General features: G+C 36.6%; 1 protein-coding gene across 4 annotated transcripts in view; it reads right to left on the bottom strand.

Annotated features, from left to right (window-relative positions):
• The window catches only part of RIF1 (replication timing regulatory factor 1), a 71,578-nt gene that overhangs the window by 9,666 nt on the left and 38,118 nt on the right, over nucleotides 1-23,794 (bottom strand). For all 4 annotated transcript variants that reach the window (XR_003970827.2, XM_030325237.2, XM_030325240.2 and 1 more), the window contains exons 21-30: nucleotides 14,328-14,427; nucleotides 12,189-12,453; nucleotides 10,563-10,605; nucleotides 9,578-9,780; nucleotides 8,930-9,029; nucleotides 5,941-6,060; nucleotides 4,827-4,978; nucleotides 4,366-4,446; nucleotides 4,019-4,073; nucleotides 419-3,661 (exon numbers count right to left, since the gene is read on the bottom strand). Coding sequence is in view for 3 of the 4 variants with exons in the window: in XM_030325237.2 (XP_030181097.1) it covers nucleotides 419-3,661; nucleotides 4,019-4,073; nucleotides 4,366-4,446; nucleotides 4,827-4,978; nucleotides 5,941-6,060; nucleotides 8,930-9,029; nucleotides 9,578-9,780; nucleotides 10,563-10,605; nucleotides 12,189-12,453; nucleotides 14,328-14,427 (4,362 nt within the window). In the remaining variant the exon portion in view is untranslated. The remainder of the gene's footprint in view (nucleotides 1-418; nucleotides 3,662-4,018; nucleotides 4,074-4,365; nucleotides 4,447-4,826; nucleotides 4,979-5,940; nucleotides 6,061-8,929; nucleotides 9,030-9,577; nucleotides 9,781-10,562; nucleotides 10,606-12,188; nucleotides 12,454-14,327; nucleotides 14,428-23,794) is intronic.

Genomic DNA, 23,794 nt, shown 5'->3' with positions numbered 1-23,794 from the left:
GCCTGAGACTTTTTCGTTGTAAGGTCTGGAAATGAGTTTATATAAACACTTCAATGTGAAACAGACCATACAATGTCCTACCACACAGTAAATGCTAACTAAAGCTGTTTTACCACCATTCTAAATGCTTCCTCATGTTATGAACAAAACAAACAAAAAAACTATCATGAGAAATCCTCACCAATTCTGCAAAAGGTGAAAAATGTACATGGCTGAAAATCTTCAGTGTCCTCAAGTAAAGACAGATCTAAGTCCCCTTTTATCAACACTTTTCCTTCTGCCTACCCTTTTCCCTAGGCACCTTGGTAAACATTCAAAATAAGTGGTCGAATATTCTGTCATTCAACAGGTGTCACTGTATGACCAAAATACTCAAAGTAAATATGGGCTAATTAATATTCAACCTCAATTCCCCTACCTTGTGAACAGGTGACGATATCTCATCTTCATGTGGTCTTTTTAATCCTCTCTTTAAAATGCTGGTGGATGGAGAAGCCAAAGGAGACCAGACACAGCGTGTCTGCATGCCACTAGGACTGCCATTTGCTGATAGAAGTAAAGGATCAAGTTCCCTTAATTTTTGAGGAGATGCATTATTGTCTTCTGTTATTAGTTCGGAGATGGCTGTTTCGGATGTCAGAGACTGTGAGGTTTCCTCCACTTTCTCTGAAGTAGGGGGAACTTCTTGTAAAATTTCATCATTCCCTTCTACCATTTGATTGTCATCTAATGTTTCTTCAGACTTACTAAGTTCAATATTTGCTTCAGTTTTATTAGAGTCCACCTTTCCTTCTTCAATACTCATCTCAAGTGTATTGTAAACAAAGCTGTCGATTCCCATAGTCAATGTCTTTGTATTGGCCTGTACAAGCTTAGTAGATATTTTAGTAGTCAAGTCCCCATCCTCTGTTTCACTGACTTGGTCAGCTTCAGCATTTACCTCACTAATCACTGTCTCTTCATAATTTTCCATTTTAGCATTCATTTCTTCAGATGAGTTTGGACTAGATTCATCACTTCCTTCATCTAATTCCCCAACTGCTGTTTGTTCAGGTATCTCTGCCTGAGCACTCACTTTTACAGGTGTGGTATCATCAGAATAACCAATACCAGAATTAAATTCTTTAGTTACTGTTTCTTCGGCATTCGGTTCTTCAGCTGCCTCTCTTTCACTGTTTATCTCCATTACCTCTTCTTCAAAAACAACAGTTTTGGCATCCTTTTGTTCAGATAAGCCTGCTTCAGATTGATCACTTTCTGTATCCAATTCAACAGCTTCTACTACTTCTGGATTAAATATTGCTTCAGCTTCACATGCATTTGTTTCAACACTGGCAATGTTCTCTATTGTTAGTTCCTTCTCCAGGACAGCCTCTGGCTTTTCTTTGTTAATCTCCAAAGTAGAATATTCCAGTGAATTATCTCTGGAATCATCTAAAGATGGGCCAACAGTTTTACACTTTTTATTGGACGGCCCTTGGCTCTCAAGAGATGTTGCTTCTGCAGAATTCGTATCACAAGTTTCTTGTTCAAAATTCACTACTTCAGAAGGAAGAGGGTTTTGGACAGTATCTTCTTTGAACTCAGTCTCAGATATGACTAACGAATCATTAACAGTATCATTCTCCTCCTTGAGACCCAAATGAAAATTCACAGCATTATGCTCATCTGAAAGTTTTACCTCCGAGTACAGATTAACTTTAGAAGTTTCCGATACAGGTACAGCTGTTTGCATGTCTGTCTTTTTTGTTTCAGTGACCTTTACATCGTAATTTTCCATATTCTTTAACCCAATGAGTGACTTTTCCTGAGGTTGTGATTTTTCTCCACAGCACTCACAACTTTTAGATCGCCTTACCCTCCTACTTCTCTTATGTTGGCATTCAAGTGTTTGAGAAGATTTTTCAGAAAGCAAAGAAATGTCTGATGTCCCTATTTTTGAAGATTCTCCCACACTGTTATTTTCTACAGAATCTCGTTTTTGTAATCTCTTACTGGCATTTCTAGTCCTGAGATTTGATTCTGGTACTGATGGGTTTGAAAAAGAATATTCTGCACACTTGTTGGTTTTGATTTTTCCCTCATAAGTATTTGATACGTCATCAGAAACCTGCAATAAATCTGAAGATACTGTAGACTCTTCAAGAGTTACACTACTCTCATCTTTTTGTTCACAAATCTGAGATTTTATGTCTCTGTCTACGTCAGAATTTGCTTTACAATCAAGAGTCTGGTTTTCAATGTTTATACATTCTTGTTTTACCACTTTCTCTTCTTGATCTTCAATGTCAACACTATCGCTGCTTTTGTTTTTCCATTTTCCAGATCTCTTCTTTTTAGAACCTTCTTCTTTTGCCTCAGAACTATCAGATTCTGAGTTTTCAATGCTGGATAGTAAACCTTGGGATGCTCTTCTTGTTTGATACCGTGTTCGTCCACTTACTGGTTTTTCAGAGGACTTTTCTGCAATGTCCTGAGCACCGTCGCCCTCAGATTTAATATTCTCAAGGTCTAGCTTTCTTTTACTTTCATCAATTTCAGCATTAGTGCTGGTTTCCCCAAAAGTCTTCTCATGTAAGTTAGTTCCTTTCTCGACATTTTCCTGCACAGTTTGTTCAGAAATCAGTTTTTGCTTAAGTAACAAGTCATCTTTTACCTGCAATGGGCTCTTCTGAAGAGGTTTTTCTTCTTCTTTACGTCTCTCCTTTTTTTGATTATTTTCTTTCTCTTGGCTGTCAGTGGTGGGCTCTGCTATTTCTGAACGTCGCCTTGACGATCGTCTAAGGGTTTTCTGGCTTGGAGTTATCTGAATAGTACTATCCTCATCTACTATTTGATCTGCTGGTGTTATAGTTGGGGGTGTATTTTCTTTGGATTCTAAATTAATTCCTAATGTTTTGTCTTCTACAGTACTGTTTTCTAATAACACTGCATTTTCTATTGTTGGCTTAAGCACCATATCTTCATACTCCACTGCAGATTCAGAGAGATGAGTATGGTTATTATCTAACATACATTCTGTCTGATTAAGCAAACCAGGTTGGTTATTTTCTAAGGCTACCATTCCATCAACAGATTCCTGAGTATTTTTCTCCTGCTCAGATCTCATTAAGAGCTTAGACCTTTTATTCCCAGTTTGTTCACCTTTACTCGACTTTCGGCTTGATCTCTTAATTCCATGCACTATTTTTTCAGAGTCAGATTTTACAAGAGCTATTTCTCTTTTCTTTGTTTTTGATGGAATATCTGTTTTACTCATGTTTTCCTGGTTATTTTTCACTGTAACAGTTGATGACATATTATTTAAGGGAGATGGACTAAAAGGTCTATTTTCTGAACCATCAAACTTCTCCAAAGTAATAAAAGTTTGCCTCCGACTTGTAGGCTGTGGGGGAGTTCCAGAAATGATGACATTAGAAACTGAGCTACTGTTGACACCAAAAGTATTTTCTGCACTAGATGCGCATTCAGTTGGTGTTTTCGTTGATGAAATTAAAGCTTTCTTTCTGGCATCATTATTACTGCTCAGTATGTCTGGGCTGGTTTCTTCAATAGAACCACTCTCATTATTTGAAAGGGAACCCTTTTCAGGATGTTCATCCATACCACAGTTTTCTGTGACATCTTGAGGAATGACAATGTCACTCTCCATTTGTTCCTCCTGCACAGAGAAGTACACACATATATAGATTAGTCTGCAAATAAGTCTGACTTTGTGGGGATATCTTAGTATAAAACTTCAGTAACTCAAAAGGTAACACTTGACTTTCAATATTTTGCAAATATTCCAAAGGTGGTGGTAGACACCCGTTACTTTGTGTTTCTAATTATAAATATTTAATAAAGCCAAATATTTTATTTTAAACACACAAATACCCACAAATACAATGACTACAATTCTGCCAAAGTCTGCCAATAAGAGTTAAGAGATTATGCAATACATCTTAAAATTAATACACAAGACTTCATAATGGAATGGTAATTCTAAAAACCCCAAAATATTAAATACCAAATATACCTTAAATATCACCTTGGAATCTTCCTTTGATTTTTCAGTTAAAGTAGGAACTTCCCTGAAATAAAAATGTGCAAATTAAAATACTGTTTTTAAAATTTTTATTTATTCTTTTTAGAGAGAGAGAGAAAGAGAGTAGGGGAGAGGCAGAGAGTCAGGGAGAGACAGAATCCCAAGCAGGATCCCTGGTGTCAGCTCAGAGCTTGATGTGGGGCTCAAAACAACGAGCCGTGAGATCATGACCTGAGCCAAAATCAGAGTCAGACGATTAACTGGGCCACCCCGCTGCCCATAAATTACTTTTAATTAAAAATTAGAAAACCAGTTACTTCAACATCTTCCATACTTACAAAGACTCTTCATGAGTATACTGAGAAAACAAAGTATCCTGTGAAACATCCAGGTTATTATACATGGCAGGAATATCGCACCTAAAAAAGATCTTACATAAGTAACTTCAAAATGCGACATTTCTACCATTAGAAATTAAACTTAAAACTGTACATCTAATTGTCTTTTAAGAACAATATAAAATCAAGGCTTAGATGCTTATTTTCCATGAAATTATCTTCCCTATCCTCTCCTCCAACACTACCTCCATTAATGATTCACCTCTGAATTCAGAAATATTTGGTACATAACTAAGTTACCATATGCATTATGAAATGCAACCATGTATGGCACATCTTTTCTGGCATTAAAATACAGATTATACATACAGTACCTCAGTTCTAAGCAGAAAGTTATAATTGCTGCACGACATCTAAATGTGAATACAGAATATCTAATTCAAGATAAAAGGACTACAAACCTCTTTGTTTTGAGTACTTCTTTCTGATGTTCAGTTAGTATTCTTTCCTTTGCTTCTTTTCCTTCGGAAGGTATAAACACAAAGTCGACAGACTTTTCTTCTTCCAAAGGCATTTCACTCTTTGTTTTTGGAGAAGGCGACTCTAATTTCAACTGCAAATTTTAAAAAAAGCAAACGTACCAATCTCTCTTCTAGCCCTCTAGAAAAGGTCTTCAATAATGACTAAGAAGTTTGAAATTCAAATCTATATGATATCCTTGGTTAATAATTAGTACAATGTCGCTTGCTTTCATTCTACCTCTAAAAAAAACTTGGAAAGTAAAAATTATTACACCTTTTTAAAAAGTAGGCAAGTTACCAACAAAGCACAGGCAAATATGGTTTTCAGGACAACATATGAAAATCAAATGGTTTGGCAAGAGAGTGTATCACCAGCTCTCAAGCTGAAGCATAAACTAGTCAAGTTAAGTAAAAGTTGCCCAAAAAATATGCCCTACAGACCAAGAACACTGCTGTTACTTTTACTATTTTTCAATGCAATTGTTTTCATTCTGTATCATAGTTGCTACCTGACTATATTGGAGTCATTCCTTAAAACATAACATTCTTTCATTTTGCCAAAGGCCATGGTTTCAAGACTCCAGAATATCCTTATTGGAAGTCACGGAAGAGACAATTATTGTCTGAAGATCAGTTGACTGGCAACTAGTTAAGATTACGAGTTTTAGATTTAGATGTCTTACCTCTGTGTTCTCTTTTACCAGAAGTTCTAAAACAGTCTCTGATGCTACCTATTCTATAATTATTCATACCTATAGTTGATTCCATTTCAAGGAACTTAATGGATTAACCATACTTAATGGATAGGTGCCTGAATTAACTATACTTAATGGATGCTACATATTAAACAGACTTAAACCTCAGGAAGAATGAATCATCTCCCAAAGCTTCTAGATTTCCATGCTATCCTAAGTTCTTTTAGACCAAACTCTCTAATTCTTCTTTAATCCTTTTATTTAGCCTTTAATAGCTTTTTCTTCCAATTAGAAGCTATACATTCTCAAGCTACCATATACTCTAAAAGTTCTATTAAATATATTTTGGAAAAACATACTTGGCCTGGTGGTTTCATATTTTCTTTCGCATCCTTTGTTTGTGCCAAAAAAGAATCTCTTTTTCCACTTGATTTTCTTTCCATGCCACTTATCTTCATATTTAACTGTGAATTCTCTGTCTGTTTTATTAAAAATAAAACAATTAAAAAAATTTTTAACGCTTTTATTTTGAGAGTGAGTGTGCACGTGCCAAGTGGGGGAAGGGGCAGAGAGGGAGGGAGACACAGAATATGAAGCAGGCTTCAGGCTCTGAGCTGTCAGCACAGAGCCCAACACGGGACTCAAACCCACAAACCATGAGATCGTGACTTGAGCCGAAGTCAGACGCTCAACTGAGCCATCCAAGCGCCCCAAAATTAAAACTGCTAAAAAGTACAAATGCTCTACTTCTCCTTTTCATGCTTTGAAAATTCCAGTGTAATAAATGCTCATTTCAAATATTAAAATTCTTTCTCATTATTCAAACTTATTAAAGTCATGTCAAAGAAAAGAGCCATTGTATAATTCAACATCAAACAGATTTGACATTTCTAACCTACACAGCTGTTGTGCACCATTTTTAGAAATTTTATAAAATCTGAATGTTTTGAGAATTTTACAAATTCTATGAATAAGATACATCATATAAATACTTAAAATGAATCAAATTACAGGACTCAAAGACCCTTCCAATTACTGAAAATATTTCTAAGAAGAAAAATCACAGCCATGAAACTTTAAACATCATACAACCAATAAGGCATACATGATAGGCCAAGAACTAACACTAGAGTACTCAGTTGGCCATTAACTTTTCTCTTACAGGTTCTAAACAAAGAACAGCTAGACTCCATTTGTTGTTGCTGAATAGAAACAAAGTTGTCTAAGAATGTGGTACCTCGTGGACATGCAGTACCCATGTCTTTACTCCTTGATCCTCAGACAGTAATTGTTACTGGCCAAAGTACCCTGGTTTCAAGTGGGTGTGTGACAACAAATATGTGTTTTTCTGACAGAAGGAATGAGGGATTTGATGGAAAGAACGGAGAAAAATGAAGGGTAGCTCTTGCTTAGACATGGACCAATAATTATTATTTTGGTTTATCTGAAGTAACACTTAACCATGTATTATAATAATTACAACATTTGCAAAGGAATATATATGAAATGCCATAGTTCAAAAAAGATAACTAATGAACAAAAACCAGATATTTACATGAGAATCTATGGTGAAATTTAATGCCCTTAAATCATAAAAGTATTTCAGGTCAACGGGCAACAAAAGCTAAAATAAATGAAATTCCATCAAATGGAAAAACTTTTGCACAATGAAGGAAAGCATCAGCAAAATGAAAAGGCAACCTACTGTATGGAAGAAGATATTTGCAAATCATACTTCTGATAAGGGGTTAGTAAACAACTTAGTATTTTTAAAAATCCCAAATAAAAAATGGGTAGAGGACTTGAATAAGTATTTTTCCAAAGATATACAGATAGCCAACAGGCACATGAGAAAATGCTCAACATCACTAATTATCAAGGAAATGCAAACAAAACATGAGATATCACCTCACACCAGTAAAAGTGACTATTAATGGAAAAGACAAAAAAATAACACGTGTTAGCAAAGTGTGGACAAAGGGGAACCCTTGCACTATTGGTGGAATGTAAATTAGTACAGCCACTATAAAACACAGTATGGAGGTTCCTCAAAAAATTAAAAATAGAACTACCATACAATCCAGCAATTTTACTTTTGGGTATTCATCCAAAGAAAACAAAAACACCAATTTAAAGAGATGCACACCCTCAACTTCATTGCAGCATAGTTTACAATAACCAAGATACGGAAATAACCTAAGTGATAAATGAAAAATAAATGGATAAACGGATAAAGAAGATATATACAAAAAAAAAAAAAAAAGAAAATATATACACATGATGAAATATCACTCAAACATAAAAAGGAATGAAATCTTGCCCTTTGTGACAACATGGATTAACCTAGAGAATATTATGCTAAGTAAAATCTCAGACAAATACTATATGATTTCACTAATAGGTACAATCTAAAATATAACATGAACAAACAACACAGAAAAAAAGACAGGAAACAAACTGCTGGACACCAGAGCAGGGAGCAGGTGGGAGCGAATGAAACAGGCAAAGGGGATCAAGAGGTACAAACTTCCCGTTATAAAATACACGAATCAGAGCAATCGGGTGGCTCAGTTGGTTAGGCATCTGACTCTTGATTTTGGCTCAGGTCAGGATCTCAAAGTTCATGAGATCAAACCCCACGTCAGGCTCTCCACTGACAGTGTGGAGCCTGCTTGGGATTCTCTCTCTCCCTCTACTCCCCCCCACCCACACTCTTTCTCAAAATAAACATATAAAAATAAATAAATAAATCATGTACAGCACAGGGAATAGTTAATAATACTGTCATAACTTTGCAGGACAGATGATCACTAGACTTATCATGAAGATTGTTTCATGATGCATAAAAATATCAAATCACCAAGACGTATACCTGAAACACAATATTGTATGTCAGTTACACTCGGATTAAAAAAAAAAAAAAGTATTCAAGCCAGACAACCGAGGTCATACAAAAATCCTGTATTATGATGTTCTTATGTTCAAGTTTTACTTAAGTCAGTAACATATTTTAGGTTTTTGTCTTAAAAAAAAATTTTTTTTTAACGTTTAATTTTGGCAGAGAGAGAGAGAGAGAGCGAGCGAGCGAGCATGAGTGTGGGGGGGGGGGGGGGGAGGGCAGAGAGAGAAGGAGACACAGAATCTGAAACAGGCTCCAGGCTCCGAACTGTCAGCACAGAGCCCAACGCAGGGGTTGAACTCACAAACCACGAGATCATGATGGGAGCCAAAGCTGGACGCTCAACTGACTGAGCCACCCAGGTATCCCTAGGTTTTTGTCTTTTAAAGAATTACACGAAAATGGAATAAATGAACAACACTGAAAAATAAAAAAAAATCCCAACTTACTCCATCTGAGTATGGGCCACTGGATTCCTCCATAAATTCAACATTTTCCAAACCAGGCAAGAGGAGCAGAAATTTCTGTTTGGCTTGTCTTAATATTGGTCTTTAAAAAAGTACATAAACATATATACCTTGAGTCAAGTAATACTGGTGAATACCAACGATATGTTAATAAGGACACTTTAATTACAATTTTAAAGTGACAAAATACATCGAGTTTAAAGACTTTCTCTATATACACACACAACTAGGAGAAATGTAGACAGTACATTTAGTTTCTTTGCTACATTCTTCAGTTCCCAAATTCTCTTATTTAAAAATTTTCCAAATTTTTATCATACAAAATTCTCAAGCAGTAGACTTTTACATTAAATTCCCATGTACACATCACCCAGATGTAATAACCATCAATTTCTTGTCCTTTGTATTTCTTTTATCAAGGAAAGTTTTAAATTGCTTTTTATGTTCCTAAAACCAAAGTTATTCGAAGGACCAAAGTAAACCAAATAATGTTTAGTAATTACCACATCCTCAAAATAACATTTCAATTGAGGAATCCTCTGCAATGATTCCTCTAAGAAAAATTCATTTTAAAACAAAAATATCAATTTACATATCACAGTAACTGTATGAAATAGGTTATTAGCATACTTTAACTCTTCAGGATAAGTCAACATCGTCACTTTAGCAAATGTGGCATTCCAGAACTGAGCGCTCTGTTTTCGAATCTGTTTATTCTTGTGCAAAAATATTATGCATAATAATGGAGAGATCTGTTCAAGAAGTTCGCTGTCATAAGTTCCAGTGTAGCTGAAGTGCAGACAAGTAATTATCTCTCCTAATAGCTTTTCTAACTAGGAAAAAGGAAAATTTTGTTAGGATAACATTTGGAAATGTGCTTTTAAAACAGTAAAGATAAAAGCACAAAGAATTATAAATTAAGCAACTCACAACATGCTACCACTTCTTCAATTTTTACAATTCAAATGGTTTTTAAAGCACCTATTTCCTTAAATACAGGTTTATTATATAAACTGACAAACTGTCAGATGAAATTAATTATTGATGTAAGATTTGATGTCAAGCTTATTTTCCATTAACAGAAAAAATTGTTTTCTCATTAACAGAGATTAACAGCTGGCTACACAAGTTTTACCTATAAATACTCTCCCATATAAAGGGATAAAAGTTAATGAGGTCTATGAATTTAAAGCAATGTTATTCTTCTTTAAAAACTATCTTGTGGGGGCGCCTGGGTGGCGCAGTCGGTTAGGCGTCCGACTTCGGCTAGGTCACGATCTCACGGTCCGTGAGTTCGAGCCCCGCGTCGGGCTCTGGGCTGATGGCTCGGAGCCTGGAGCCTGTTTCCGATTCTGTGTCTCCCTCTCTCTCTGCCCCTCCCCCGTTCATGCTCTGTCTCTCTCTGTCCCAGAAATAAATAAAAACGTTGAAAAAAAAAAATTAAAAAAAAAAACTATCTTGTGTATGTGTCCATGTCATGTTATTAAATGCCTATTAAAACTGAAAATATATAAACCTTTTAAAAATCAGAAGTATATGTAAGGAAGACAACTATCTGAACTCTAACATTTTTTCTTCATGAAGCTATGTTTTACAGACAATTGTCTATTTTTACCTTGTTGCTCATACAACTATACACTTTAGGAACTTCATCAAGCCTGGGAAGAAAAACACAAGAGTACCACTTATATTTCAGAAAGTTAAGCCTAAAAATACATAATGCAGCCATAAAAATGAGACATGTGTAGTGATTTTAAAAGGTGCCCCAAATCTTCATCTAAAAAATGTCAAATTACCAAACATTAAGCATGAAACAAACCTATCTTCAAAAAAGGAGTCCATGGGGCGCCTGGGTGGCGCAGTCGGTTAAGCGTCCGACTTCAGCCAGGTCACGATCTCGCGGTCCGTGAGTTTGAGCCCCGCGTCGGGCTCTGGGCTGATGGCTCAGAGCCTGGAGCCTGTTTCCGATTCTGTGTCTCCCTCTCTCTCTGCCCCTCCCCCATTCATGCTCTGTCTCTCTCTGTCCCAAAAATAAATAAACGTTAAAAAAAAAAAAAAAAAAAAAAAAGGAGTCCAAGAAAAACATCTGGAATAGACCTCAAACTACTAATACTAGTTTACTTGTTACTGTACCTTTTTTAAAAAGCATATATTATTTTTGATGAAACTTAAAAACTGAAAGACATACAAAAAGTTGATGTATTTAGGGTTCTACTTTGTACTTTGTAAAATTTGTTCCTGAAACTTTCTCTATGAATATAACTTTAAAAAGATGGGACAATTATGATTGAACCACATAAGCTTGACAGAAAAGACATCAATGAATCCTTTCAAGCTGCTTTTTAAAAAGTATGCTATTTGGGATATTTTCATGGTTTTTTTTTTAAGGCAATGGTTGCTTCAATTCAAATGTAAAGGATAATGTAAATTAAAATAATTTTTTACAGGATAATTCAGAAATTTAAATGTGTATACCATTTGGACCAACAATTTAACTTCTAGGGCCTTGTTCTGCAGACGTAGTAGAAAATGAGGACACTGACATGTGTACAAATATGTTCAACTATAATATTGTTATGAGTGAACAGGCTGGAAAAACACATATGTCCACTAATAAAAAACTGGATACAAAGTTTCATGGAACCCTATGGAGACATTAAAGACAATGAGATTCTTATATGTATGGTGCAAGATACATACAGTATTTTAAGTGCACGCCATATACTTAATGGCAAAGTAGCATGTCAAATATGCTACATGTAAGTCATACACTTAACAGGTGTATTTATTTGTATTAAGAAATCTAAAAAGAGATGTACTAAATTGAAAAGGGGGGTTGAGGGGTGCCTAGGTGGCTAAGTCTCTGACTTTAGTGCATGTCATGATCTCGTGGTTCATGAGTTCCAGCCCCACATCAGGCTCTGAGCATCAGCTCCGAGCCTGAGCCTGCTTCAGATTCTGTGTCTCCCTCTGTCCCTGCACCACGCACACTCTCTAAACATTAAAAAAATTTGTTTTTGAAAAGGAGGGTTGAACTACCATACAAAATTAAAAACTCACAATTTCTACCTCGTTTTATGTATGATTTGAACTATCTTTTTAACAAAAGCAGAGTATATTGTCCTCTTCACTAAACTGTAGATTACCATTTGTAACCACACGCTGCTAGGAAAATGACCAAAGTTTGCTACCTATATCCAACACGCTTAATTTAAAGCTATTAAGTCAAAAAAATACTTACTTTGAGTTTTCATAAAATAGTGCCAGAGGTCTTGATAAAGTTGCAAATATTTTTCGGATCATAGAAGGCAAAGAAATACGTCCAAGTACTTTGGAAAGAATACTGGTGACTGAGTTGCCAACAGTGAGGAGAGTATCAGAATGTACTTCCTTGAAGCTCAGAGTATGGAAAGAGTAGATCACTTTCACAATAAGTTTAAATAAAGAAGCCAATTTCCCTAAAGGTTCTTTCTTCTTTTTGGACCAATCTGAAGGTCTCTGTGGTGCTAAGATAAAATTGAATTTATTAAAAAGTCAAGTACTTTGAAAAGTGTCATTGTACATCTTCACAATTTATCTCATTTAAATGATACTGTACATCTCATATACGTGTTTCTGTAGAATGATACTCAAAATTTTAAAATGATATGCCATTATTGGATATACACCATTACAACCGTATCTTTAAAACAGAAGCAGAGACAAAGGAAAACTATTTGGCAGATCTAGAAGAATTCCAGAAAAGTGGGTGTCTTTTCTCTAAACAATTATAAAACGCATTTCAAGTTTTTATATTCTCTGAATTTCAACTAATTCGTAAGTACTAAATTATGTAAGTTCCAAAACTAAATTTTAAAATTCAATTTTTAAAACAAAATTTCCCTTAGAAATTATTGCTTCCTGTATAATAAACTGAACCCTACAAATAACATTAATCAAATCACAGATCCAAATCCTCAGCAAGAATACAGGAAAAGCTTAAATTTAAAGAAAAAGATGTATCTTAAAAGCACTGTCCGATACTCCTGTTTACTATTCTTAGATTCTGCCTCTCTTCAGATACCTACCTACAGGGATGAATCCACTCTGTCAAAAAAACAAAACAAAAACATAGTCCGAAATTACCCGTTTCCCTCAAAGAATCCAGTCTCTAAAAGTAGAATAGCTCAGATTTAAGAGAAAACTCTCCTTCTTCCCTTGAATCTGTTTCCCAGATGAATATAAATTAGAATGGTCTCCCTGAAATTCCAGGCCAGGATGTTAAGGCTGACAAGACAGCCCATGAGTCAGGCAACACCTATCCCAAACGTCTACTCAAGAGGATCCAAAAGCAGTGACATCTTAGTCACAATGACTAGACCTTGGTTAATAAACGCCATCTTCAGCAAAAGTAACCATGTTTCTTGGAAATATGTCTGGTTCCAGGCTTAAGGAGGGAGAAGTACAGAATGAGCCTGATTATCTTATGCCAAAGTTCTCAAAAAATAATGGAAACACATGAAATGGTCAAAGAGGCAAACATGAGCATAAATATTAATAGCAAAGAATTATAAACCAATGTATAACAGAAACTCACAGTGGTAAAAATAAAATGGGACAAAGGAAGTTCTATCTTACATTAGGATGTCATTTGCACCTGGAAGTGACTGGTGCCTAACAGTGCTCAGTAACGGCAGAATGATTTATTAGAATAGGGATAAATAATAGGGACAGCTTTTAGAATTAATTAAAGACAAAGGAGCTAATAAGCATCTTGACACAATTTAACATAATCAAATGAAACAACGAACTATTCTTCTGGTAACATTAGTGTTTCAGGCAAAAAGCATTAGTGGATGATAAAATCATGAGTGAAAACTGGCTGAGAAAAAAAGTATATAGTCTCAAATAACCTGCCACAAAACATTAATTTATTAATCATAGGTACTCTACAGTAATTTACAGTGGAAAACTTGGCAGATATTGTCTTAACCAACTAGCAAATGTTAACATTACCAGTACTGCGACAAATAACAACATTTTAATAACAAACATCAAATTTTCCTGCCCAGATAATCCCTTGTATAAGATGGCAAGTAAAATCACTCTTACTACACAATCTCTAAATAGGATAATATTGATCTTTCAGTGTTATACAAAGAAATAAAGATATGTGGGTGCGTATGTGACAGAGAGAGAGAGAGAGACTGTGAGCATGGGCATGTAAGAGCACTTAAGCTCCTAGCATACCAAAGTTATATAACAAACTTGTAGGACATGGTTATACATCAAAAGTCAGCAAAATGAGGTCAGAAAAAATATTAGGATTTGCCTTGACAACAGTTTAGACAGTTGTGTTTATCAAATACTGGGTGAACAAAATAAAAACAAAAGTACTTACATTTAACTTTTGGCTGATATTTAATATTATATGGTGAGAAGTCAATGCAATCAACCATGACAGTAATAATATGAATGATCCTATCTAAGAGCAACAAATTCTGGGGAAGAAAAATTAAATATTATATTAGAAACTTCCAACTACTGGCATAAATTCCAAATATAGCGAGCATCAACAAAAAATATAAGACATTCATTCCCACATATAACCTATAAGGTACATGAAATACAGTTATGAATACTTGCTCATTAACTTCTGTGTGCCAAGTACCATAATTTTTGTTTCTCAACATTTAGGGAAAATAAATCATTTTTAAGATGTCCAGTAGACTCAGCATATAAACCAATAAATTGAGTCTGACAAACAAGGTTCCCTTTCTTTTTTTAACTTATAAGTTCATTTATTTTTTTTAGTAATCTCTACACCCAACACGAAGCTCAAATTCATGACCCCAAGATCAAGAGTCACAGGAAGAGTTAACACCTATTCTCTTGAAGCAGTTCCAAAAAACAGAAAAGGAAGGAAAACTTCCAATGCATTCTATGAAGCCAGCATTACCTTGATTCCAAAACCAGACAAAGACCCCACTAAAAAGAACTACAGATCAATTCCCTGATGAACATGGATGTAAAAATGCTCAACAAGACATTAGCCAACCATATCCAACAATACATTAAAAAAAATTATTCACCAAGACCAAGTGGGATTTATACCTGGGGTGCAGGGCCGGTTCAATATCCACAAACAATCGATGTGATTCATCACATTAATAAAAGAAAGGACAAGAACCACATGATCCTCTCAACAGATGCAGAAAAAGCCTGTCACAAAATACAGCATCCTTTCTCTCATCCCTCATGAAAGTAGGGATAGAAGGATCATACCTCAAGGTCATAAAAGCCAAATATGAATGACCCAATGTTAATATCATCCTCAACGGGGAAAAAACCGAGAGCTTTCTTTACCGCTAAGGTCAGGAACAAGACAGAGATGTCCACTCTCGCCACTATTATTCAGCATAGTATTGGAAGTCTTAGCCTCAGCAATCAGATAACACAAAGAAATAAAAGGCATCCAAATCGGCCAGAAGGTCAAACTTTCACTCTTCGCAGATGACATGATACTCTATATGGAAAACCAAAAGATTCCACCAAAAAACTGCTAGAACTAATCCACGAATTCAGTAAAGTTGCAGGATATAAAATCAATGCATGGAAATTGGTTGCATTCCTATACACCAACAATGAAGCAAAAGAAAGAGAAATCAAGGAATTGATCCCATTTACAATTGCACCAAGAACCATAAAATACCTAGGAATAAATCTAACCAACAAGGTGAAAAATCTACACACTGAAAACTGTAGAAAGCTTATGAAAGAAATTGAAGAAGACACATAAAAAAATAGAAAAAGATACCATGCTCCTGAATAGGAAGAACAAATATGGTTAAAATGTCAATACTACCCAAAGCAATCTACATATTCAATGCAATCCCTATCAAAATAACACCAGCATTCTTCACAGATCTAGAACAAACAATCCTAAAATTTGTATGGAACCAGAAAGACCCTGAATAGCCAAAGCAATCTTGAAAAAGAAAACCAAAGCAAGAGGCATCATAATCTCGGACTTCAAGATGTATTACAAGGCTGTAATCATCAAGACAGTATGGCACTGGCACAAAAACAGACACTCAGATCAATGGAACAGAATAGAGAACCCAGAAATGGACCCACATATGTATGGCCAACTAATCTTTGACAAAGCAGGAAAGAATATCCAATGGAATAAAGACAGTCTCTTCAGCAAGTGGTGCTGGGAAAACTAGACAGCGACATGCAGAAAACCAAACTTGGACCACTTTCTTACACCATACACAAAAATAAACTCAAAATGGATGAAAGACTTAAAGATGAAAGACAGGAAGCCATCAAAATCCTCGAGGAGAAGAAAGCAGGCAAAAACCTTTTTGATCTTGGCCACAGCAACTTTACTCAACACGCCTCCAGAGGCAAGGGAAACAAAAGCAAAAATGAACTATTGGGACCTTTCAAAATAAAAAGCTTCTGCACAGTGAAGGAAACACTCAGCAAATCTAAAAGGCAATGACAGAATGGGAGAAAATATTTGCAAATGACAGATAAAGGGTTAGTATCCAAAATCTATAAAGAACTTATCAAACTCAACACCCAAAGAAACAAATAATCCAGTGAAGAAATGGGCAAAAGACATGAATAAACACTTGTTCAAAGAAGACATCTGTCCAGATGGCCAACAGACACATGAAAAAATGCTCAACATCACTCGTCATCAGGGAAATACAAATCAAGACCACAGTGAGATACCGCACCTCACACCTGTCAGAATGGCTAACAACTCAGGCAACAACAGATGTTGGCGAGGATGTGGAGACAGAGGATCTCTTTTGCACTGATGGTGGGAATGAAAACTGGTGCAGCCACTCTGGAAAACAGTGTGGAGGTTCCTCAAAAAAATTAAAAACAGAACTACCCTACAACCCAGCAATTGCACTAGGTATTTATCCAAGAGATACAAGTATGCTGTTTCAAAGGGGCACGTACACCCCAATGTATTATAGCAGCACTATCAACAAGAGCCCAAAGTATGAGTCCACATGTCTGTCAATGGATAAATGGATACAGATGTGGTATATATATAAACAATGGAGTATTATTCGACAATCAAAAAGAATGAAATCTTGCCATTTGCAACTATATGGATGGAAGTAGAGGGTATTATGTTAAGCGAAATTAGTCAGAGCAAGACAAATATCATATGACTTCACTCATATGAGGACTTTAAGACACAAAACAGATGAACACAAGGGATGGGAAGCAAAAATAATATAAAAACAGAGAGACAAAACATAAGAGACTCTTAAATATAGATAACAAACAGAGGGTTACTGGAGGGGTTGATAGAGGGGAGATGGGCTAAATGGATAAGGAGCATTAAGTGATCTACTCCTGAAATCACTGTTGCACTACATGCTGACTAACTTGGACGTAAAATAAAAAATAATAAATAAATAAATATCACATACTCTTCAAACAAAGTCCACTAGGTGCCCCATAAGAACAAGGTTCTTTTTTCTTGTTTTTAATGTTTATTTTTGAGAGAGAGAGAGAGAGAGAGAGAGCGAGAGCACAAGTGGCAGAAGGGCAGAGAAAGAATCTGAAGCAGGCTCCAGTCTCCAAGCTATCAGCACAGAGCCTGATGCAGGGCTTGAACTCACAAACTGTGAGATCATGACCTGAGCCGAAGTCAGATGCTTAACCGACTGAGCCACCCAGGGGTCCCAAGAACAAGGTTCTTAATTAGAGTCTTTATCAAATTCTTCATGAAAATTACAAGTGTTCACCGAACCCAGTGACAAAACAAAACAATGAAAAAGTTGCTAAGCTCCCTCATACCCTTTCCTCCTCCTCCTGTAATCCAACTAAAACAAAAATAAAATTCATAGAAGCATCAGAGATTTTCTGGAAACATTTTTTTAAAGGCAGGGAGACTAAACACAGAACCAAGAAAATCCCAGCACCATGAGTTCCAAAAAAAAAAAAGCACCTCCAAAATAGCCTTCCTAGCAAAACTTTTTTTTTTTTTAATGTTTATTTATTTTTGAGAGAGAATGTGTGCACAAGCAGGGGAGGGGCAGACACAGGATCCAAAGCAGGCTCCAGGCTCTGAGCTGTCAGCACAGAACCCAATGCAGGGATCGAACTCACAAACTGTGTGATCATGACCCGAGCCAAAGTCAGATGCTCAACTGACTGAGCTCCCAGGCACCCTCCTAGCAAACCTAAGTAACAGAAGACACAGTGAGAGTTCTGAGAAAAAAGTTAAAACACTACTGAAATTAAAGATCTATAAAATAAATGCACTTTCTTCTCCCCTTATTCTCCATTACTATCCACTTTTCCACTTCACTGGGATAATTCACATGTCTGCCCCCAAAGACAATCTCCCCCAATGAGTATTAAGAGCCAGGAGGAGGAAAGCAGCAGCGCCCCAATGAACCAACAAAAATTACACAGAAAGTCCAGATGACAATCCATATTTTCATATACAAAAGATGTTAAATCCCCAGGTGTTTCCTTCAGGCTCCAATGACCAAGTAAAAGATGCCTCTAACTTCAATTTGCTATCAAGGCTGGAAAAAGAGGGGCTCTCTCTCTCTAGGAAACACATTCCAGATACCAGTATTGCTCAGTATTAGCCTTAATCAATAAACATGCACATTCACAAGGAGAACCAGTCCCATGGGAAAGGTGGGCTAAACATCAACAGTACTAACCCATGAGGAAAAATCTAATAACAAACAAAAGGAAATTAAAAATAGTAATCACAGGAATGCCTGCGTAGCTCAGTTGATTGAGCATCCAACTCTTGCTTTTGGCTCAGGTCACGATCCCAGGGTCATGGGATCAGGCCCCATATCAGGCTCCATGCTGACAGTGCAGAGCCTGCTGGGGATTCTCTCTCTGCCCCTCCCCCACTCTCAAAAAAAATAGAGAAAGTAATAATAACTAAAAAAAACACTAATTAAAAAAACAAAACCATTATCAAACACTTCAGCATTTAAACCACAAATTAAGTCACAAAGTAACCAAGCTCCTAGAAAGCAGTACCAAACAAAACACAAACAGGTGTAGAGAAAGAAAAGAAGGGACACAAAAGATAAATTCAAAGGCCTAAAAACCACCTAAAACAGTACTGAAAAACAGAAGGGACAAAGAACACCATTAAAGCAAGGCAATTTTTCTGAGATGAAGGCACAGCTCTTTAGATTGAAAGGGTCTACTAAGCATCTAACTTCAGCTCAAGTCATGACCTCAGTTTAGGAGTTCAAGCCCCACACTGGGCTCTCTGCTATCAGCACAGAGCCTGTTTCCAAACCTCTGTCTCTGCCCCCCTCTGCCCCTCCCCGTGTGCACCCTCTCTCTCAAAAATATTTAAAAATGATAAAGACACCCCAAGAGACACCCTGCTGAAATGTCTAAATTCCAAAAACTAGAGAAAAATCCTGTAACTTTACAGAACAAAGTTATTAAGGAAAAAAAAAAGTATCAAAGTATGCATCTGCAACAATATAAGCTATAATAAATAATTTTAGTCAAAATTCTGTGATCTAAATTTTCTGGAACCTAAAAATTATAACTAATCAATACTGATTAGTTACATGTACCAAACAAGGATGTTATCAGTCATATGTGGGTGTATCTTATATATTAGTACCAGGTATCAGTTATCATTTTTATATATATATAAAATGTGTGTGTGTGTATATATATGTATATATATAAAAATCTGTTTTTTTCTTAAAGGAAAATAATGGGATATAGGAAACTAGGTTGAGCAACAAAATATCCTCAAATTTTGTAAACTTACTTATTTTCCAAGTTTTATAGTACCCTGTATAATAATATAGTAAGTAAAACTTAGGTTTCTTAACAAAACCTGAAAGGTGGTAAGTATAAAAATTTGTAGGAGAGTGGTATCAATGTCTTTACTTGCTGGGGTAGAATGTTACGGATATGAACTCTTCAAATCTAAAAGATGAATAGAAGTTTTAACAGTATATCTGAAAGAAGGTAAAGATTAAAACACATACTCCATTTCCTATTAAATACAAGGTTAAATCTCTACTTATTAAAAAGACTTCCATATTTATTTATATGCTGCAAAAGACACATAGGAGGAGCATCTGGGGTGCTGACAATGCTCTATAACTGACCTTGGTGATGGCTACAGAAGTATTTCGTATAATAATTTGTCAAACTGTATTATTTCATGCAATTTTCTTTGTATTGCTGGGTAAGTTTTTTCATTTGTTATTTTTTAAAATGTTTATTTATTTTGAGAGAGGGGGACCACGCAAGCGAGCACAGGAGGGGGAGGAGTGGGTGGTAGGGAGAATCCCAAGAAGGCTCCACATCCAGCACAGAACCTGAGGAGGGTCTCGGTCTCAGAAAATGTGAGATCATGACCTGAGGTGAAATCAAGAGTCAGACATTTAACGAACTGAGCCACCCAGGCACCCCACGGCAAGTTTCTTTTTTTAAAAAAGATTACACAGGGCACCTGGGTGGCTGAGTCAGTTAAGCATCTGACTTTGGCTCAGGTCATGATCTCACAGTTCTTGAGTTCAAGTCCCACTTCAGGTGAGCTTGTGCCCCACTTCTGCTTCTCTCTGTCTCTCTCTGCCACTCACTCACTTGTGCCCTGTCTTTCTCAAAATAATAAAAAATAAAATAAAAAAAATTACACAAATTCTCAAAAAGGCATGAGCATATTCATATCAGTTAATATCAAGTAGGTAAAATTCAAAAAGGTAGAGAGGAATTAATTACCATGAAGACAAAGTCACGAACCTATAAGCATGATGACATAACATCAAAATATGTAATAAACATGTTCAAATATATCAAATTCACAATCAGGGAGATACTTTACCAAGGCTCTTAGAAACAGGTGGTAGGGGGCACCTGGGGGTTAAGCGTCTGACTTCAGCTCAGGTCATGATCTCACACTTCGTGGGTTCAAGTCCCGTGTCAGGCTCCAGGCTGACAGATCAGAGCCTGGAGACGACTTCAGATTCATGTCTCCCTCTCTCTCTGCCCCTCCCCCACCCCCCTCAAAAATAAATAAATAAACATTAAAAAAAGATAACAGGTGGTAGGGGGAAAATGACAGAGTAGAAGGAGCCTAAATTCACCCTATCTCCAAAATACACCTAGGTAACACTCACATCAGTGCAAATCACCCAGAAAACAACACAAAGACTGGCAAAACATACTCTCCATGGCTAAATGTAGAGAAGGGGCCATATGGAAAACAGTAGGAAGGGTGGAGATGCCTTTGGGAACCAAGCTGACTCACAAAATGGTCCCCAGTAAGGAAGGTGACAGCAGGCACAGAGAAGGGTGAGAAGCAGATCCCATGCCAGGCACCAGGGAGATGAATCCCCATTAACATATGGCTTTGAAAAACAGAAGGGCTACTTTGGGAGTTCTTACAATCAGTGGGGCTCAACACTTGGAACTTCAAAAATCAGCTGGTTGGGCCGGGACTGCCAGGAGAAACTTGAGTCCCCACCCATAAACAGCATAACAAACAAACTTACTGAGATACAGCATAGACGCAGCAGTTTGAGAAACACCTGGAGCACAAGGGAAAGACATTTATGACTCAACTTCAAACAAGTGCTGGATGAGCAGGGGTCCTTAGGAGACTTCTGTAAGAACAAAAGACCTGGCAGGTCCAACTTCTTTCCCAATGCCCAGGCTAGACACATGGACATACACAGGAGCTAGCGCAGCATGAACATTCTCCAATTAGCATGCTAAAGTCTTGCCCTGTACCTGTGTTTTTCTGTGGACTTGCCCCTCCAGCCCGCCCATGGTATGGCAATGGGCAAACAGTCCCAACAGGAATCACGAGGACTCCAAAGTGACTCCTACCCCAGGAGAGGGGAACATAACCACATACACCATTCTAACTGTGGCTCCAGCAGTGGACTCGGGGCAGACATCAGGACTGCCTGCAGGCCCCACCTACCAATGAAAGCTTCTCAGGGAACATAAGGAAAGTAACACGGAGTTCCTTGCTATTGGCAAACACCTGGTCTGATTCAACTCAAGCCCAAGATGGCACCAGACTGGCCTACTAACAACATAGGGACAAACCTAGCCAACAGTGAGAACCACTGCAGACAACTGGACTGAAGACAAAAGCGACTCAGACACAACAGCAGGGCACATACAACACATGTATGAGACACCCTCAAGAACGAGTTTCTGGTGAATAGGGGACACTGAAATACAGGGCATTGCAGGACCTCTCTTTATAAGGCCACCACTTGCAAGAGCAGGAGATGCAGCTGACTTCCCTAACACATAGAAACAGAATTACATAAAATGAGGAGACAGAGGAACATGCACCAAATGAAAGAAAAGAACAAATCATAACAAAAGACTAATAGACGAAATGGAAATAAATAATACGCTTGATAGAGAATTTAAAGCAATAGTCATAAAGATGCCTACTGGACTTGGAAAAAGATTGGAGAATCTCAGTGAGACCCTGAATAAAGAGATAGAAAACATTAAGGAAATTCAGTGATACCATCAAGCATAATAATATCCACATTACAGAGATCTCAGAAGAAGAGACAGAGAAGGGGGCAGAAAATTTGAAGAAATAACTGAAAACTTCCCAAACCTGAGAAAGTCAACAAATCCAATTCAGGAGGCACAGGAGAATCCCCAACAAAATCAACCCTAGAAGGTCCACACCAAGAATACATAGTAATAAAAGTGGCAAAAAGCAGTGATAAAAAGAGAATTTTAACAGCAAGAGAGAAGAAACAGTTATATACCAGTGAAAACCCTTAAGCCTATAAGCAGATTTTTTCAGCAGAAACCTTGCAGACCACAAGAGAGGGACATTAAATATTCAAAGAATATGAAAGAAAAAGAAAAGAAAGAAAGAAAGAAACAAACAAACACCAGCAGCCAAGTATGCTCTATCCAGCAAGGATATCATTCAGAATAGAAGATGAGATAAAGAATTTCCCAGACAAAACATAAAGGAATTCATGACCAAAAAACTAGCCCTATAAGAAATGTTAAAGGGGACTCTTTGAGTGGAATGCACCTTAAGTAGAAGAAAAGCAGGAAGCACAAAAAGCAGTAAAATGAAGTATATCTATAAATATCAGTAAGGGGATTCACAAAACAAAAGAATGTAAAGAATGACACCATATACCTAAAATACAGGGCAGGTAGAGACAGGAGTAAAGAATGAGTTCAAACTCAAGTAGTGATCAACTTAACATAGATTGCTATCTACATGCAAAATATGTTGCATACAAACCTAATAGTAACCACAAATCAAAAACCAGTAATAGATATGCAAAAAATAAAGAAAAAAAGGAATCCAAATATATCACGAAAGAAAGGCAGGAAACTCTGAGAACAAGGTAGGAACAGAGAACTACTACAAAAACAACAGGGAAACAAGAAACGAAATGACAATTAAGTGCAAACCTCTCAAAAATTACTTTGAATGTAAATGGAGTAAATGCTCCAATCAAAAGACAAACAGTAATGGAATGAATAAAAAAAATACAAGATCTATCTATATGTTGCCTACAAGAGACACATGTCAGACCTAAAGACACATGCAGACTGAAAGTGAAAGAATGCAAAAGAATTAATCAGGCAAATGAAAGTGGAAAAAGAGCTGGGGTAGAAACACTACTTCTACTGGACACAACAGATTAAAACAAAGACTGTAACAAAGATACTATATAATCATAAAGGATAATCATAATCCAACAAGAAGATTAAACAATTGTAAATACTTATGCACCCAACATGAGACCACCCAATATGTAAAACAGCTAATAACAAACATAAAATAATTCATAGTAATACAGTAATAGT

Source organism: Lynx canadensis, chromosome C1, assembly GCF_007474595.2.
Source record: "Lynx canadensis isolate LIC74 chromosome C1, mLynCan4.pri.v2, whole genome shotgun sequence".
Classification (NCBI taxonomy): Eukaryota; Metazoa; Chordata; class Mammalia; order Carnivora; family Felidae; genus Lynx; species Lynx canadensis.
This window is presented reverse-complemented; position numbering and strand designations above follow the sequence as displayed.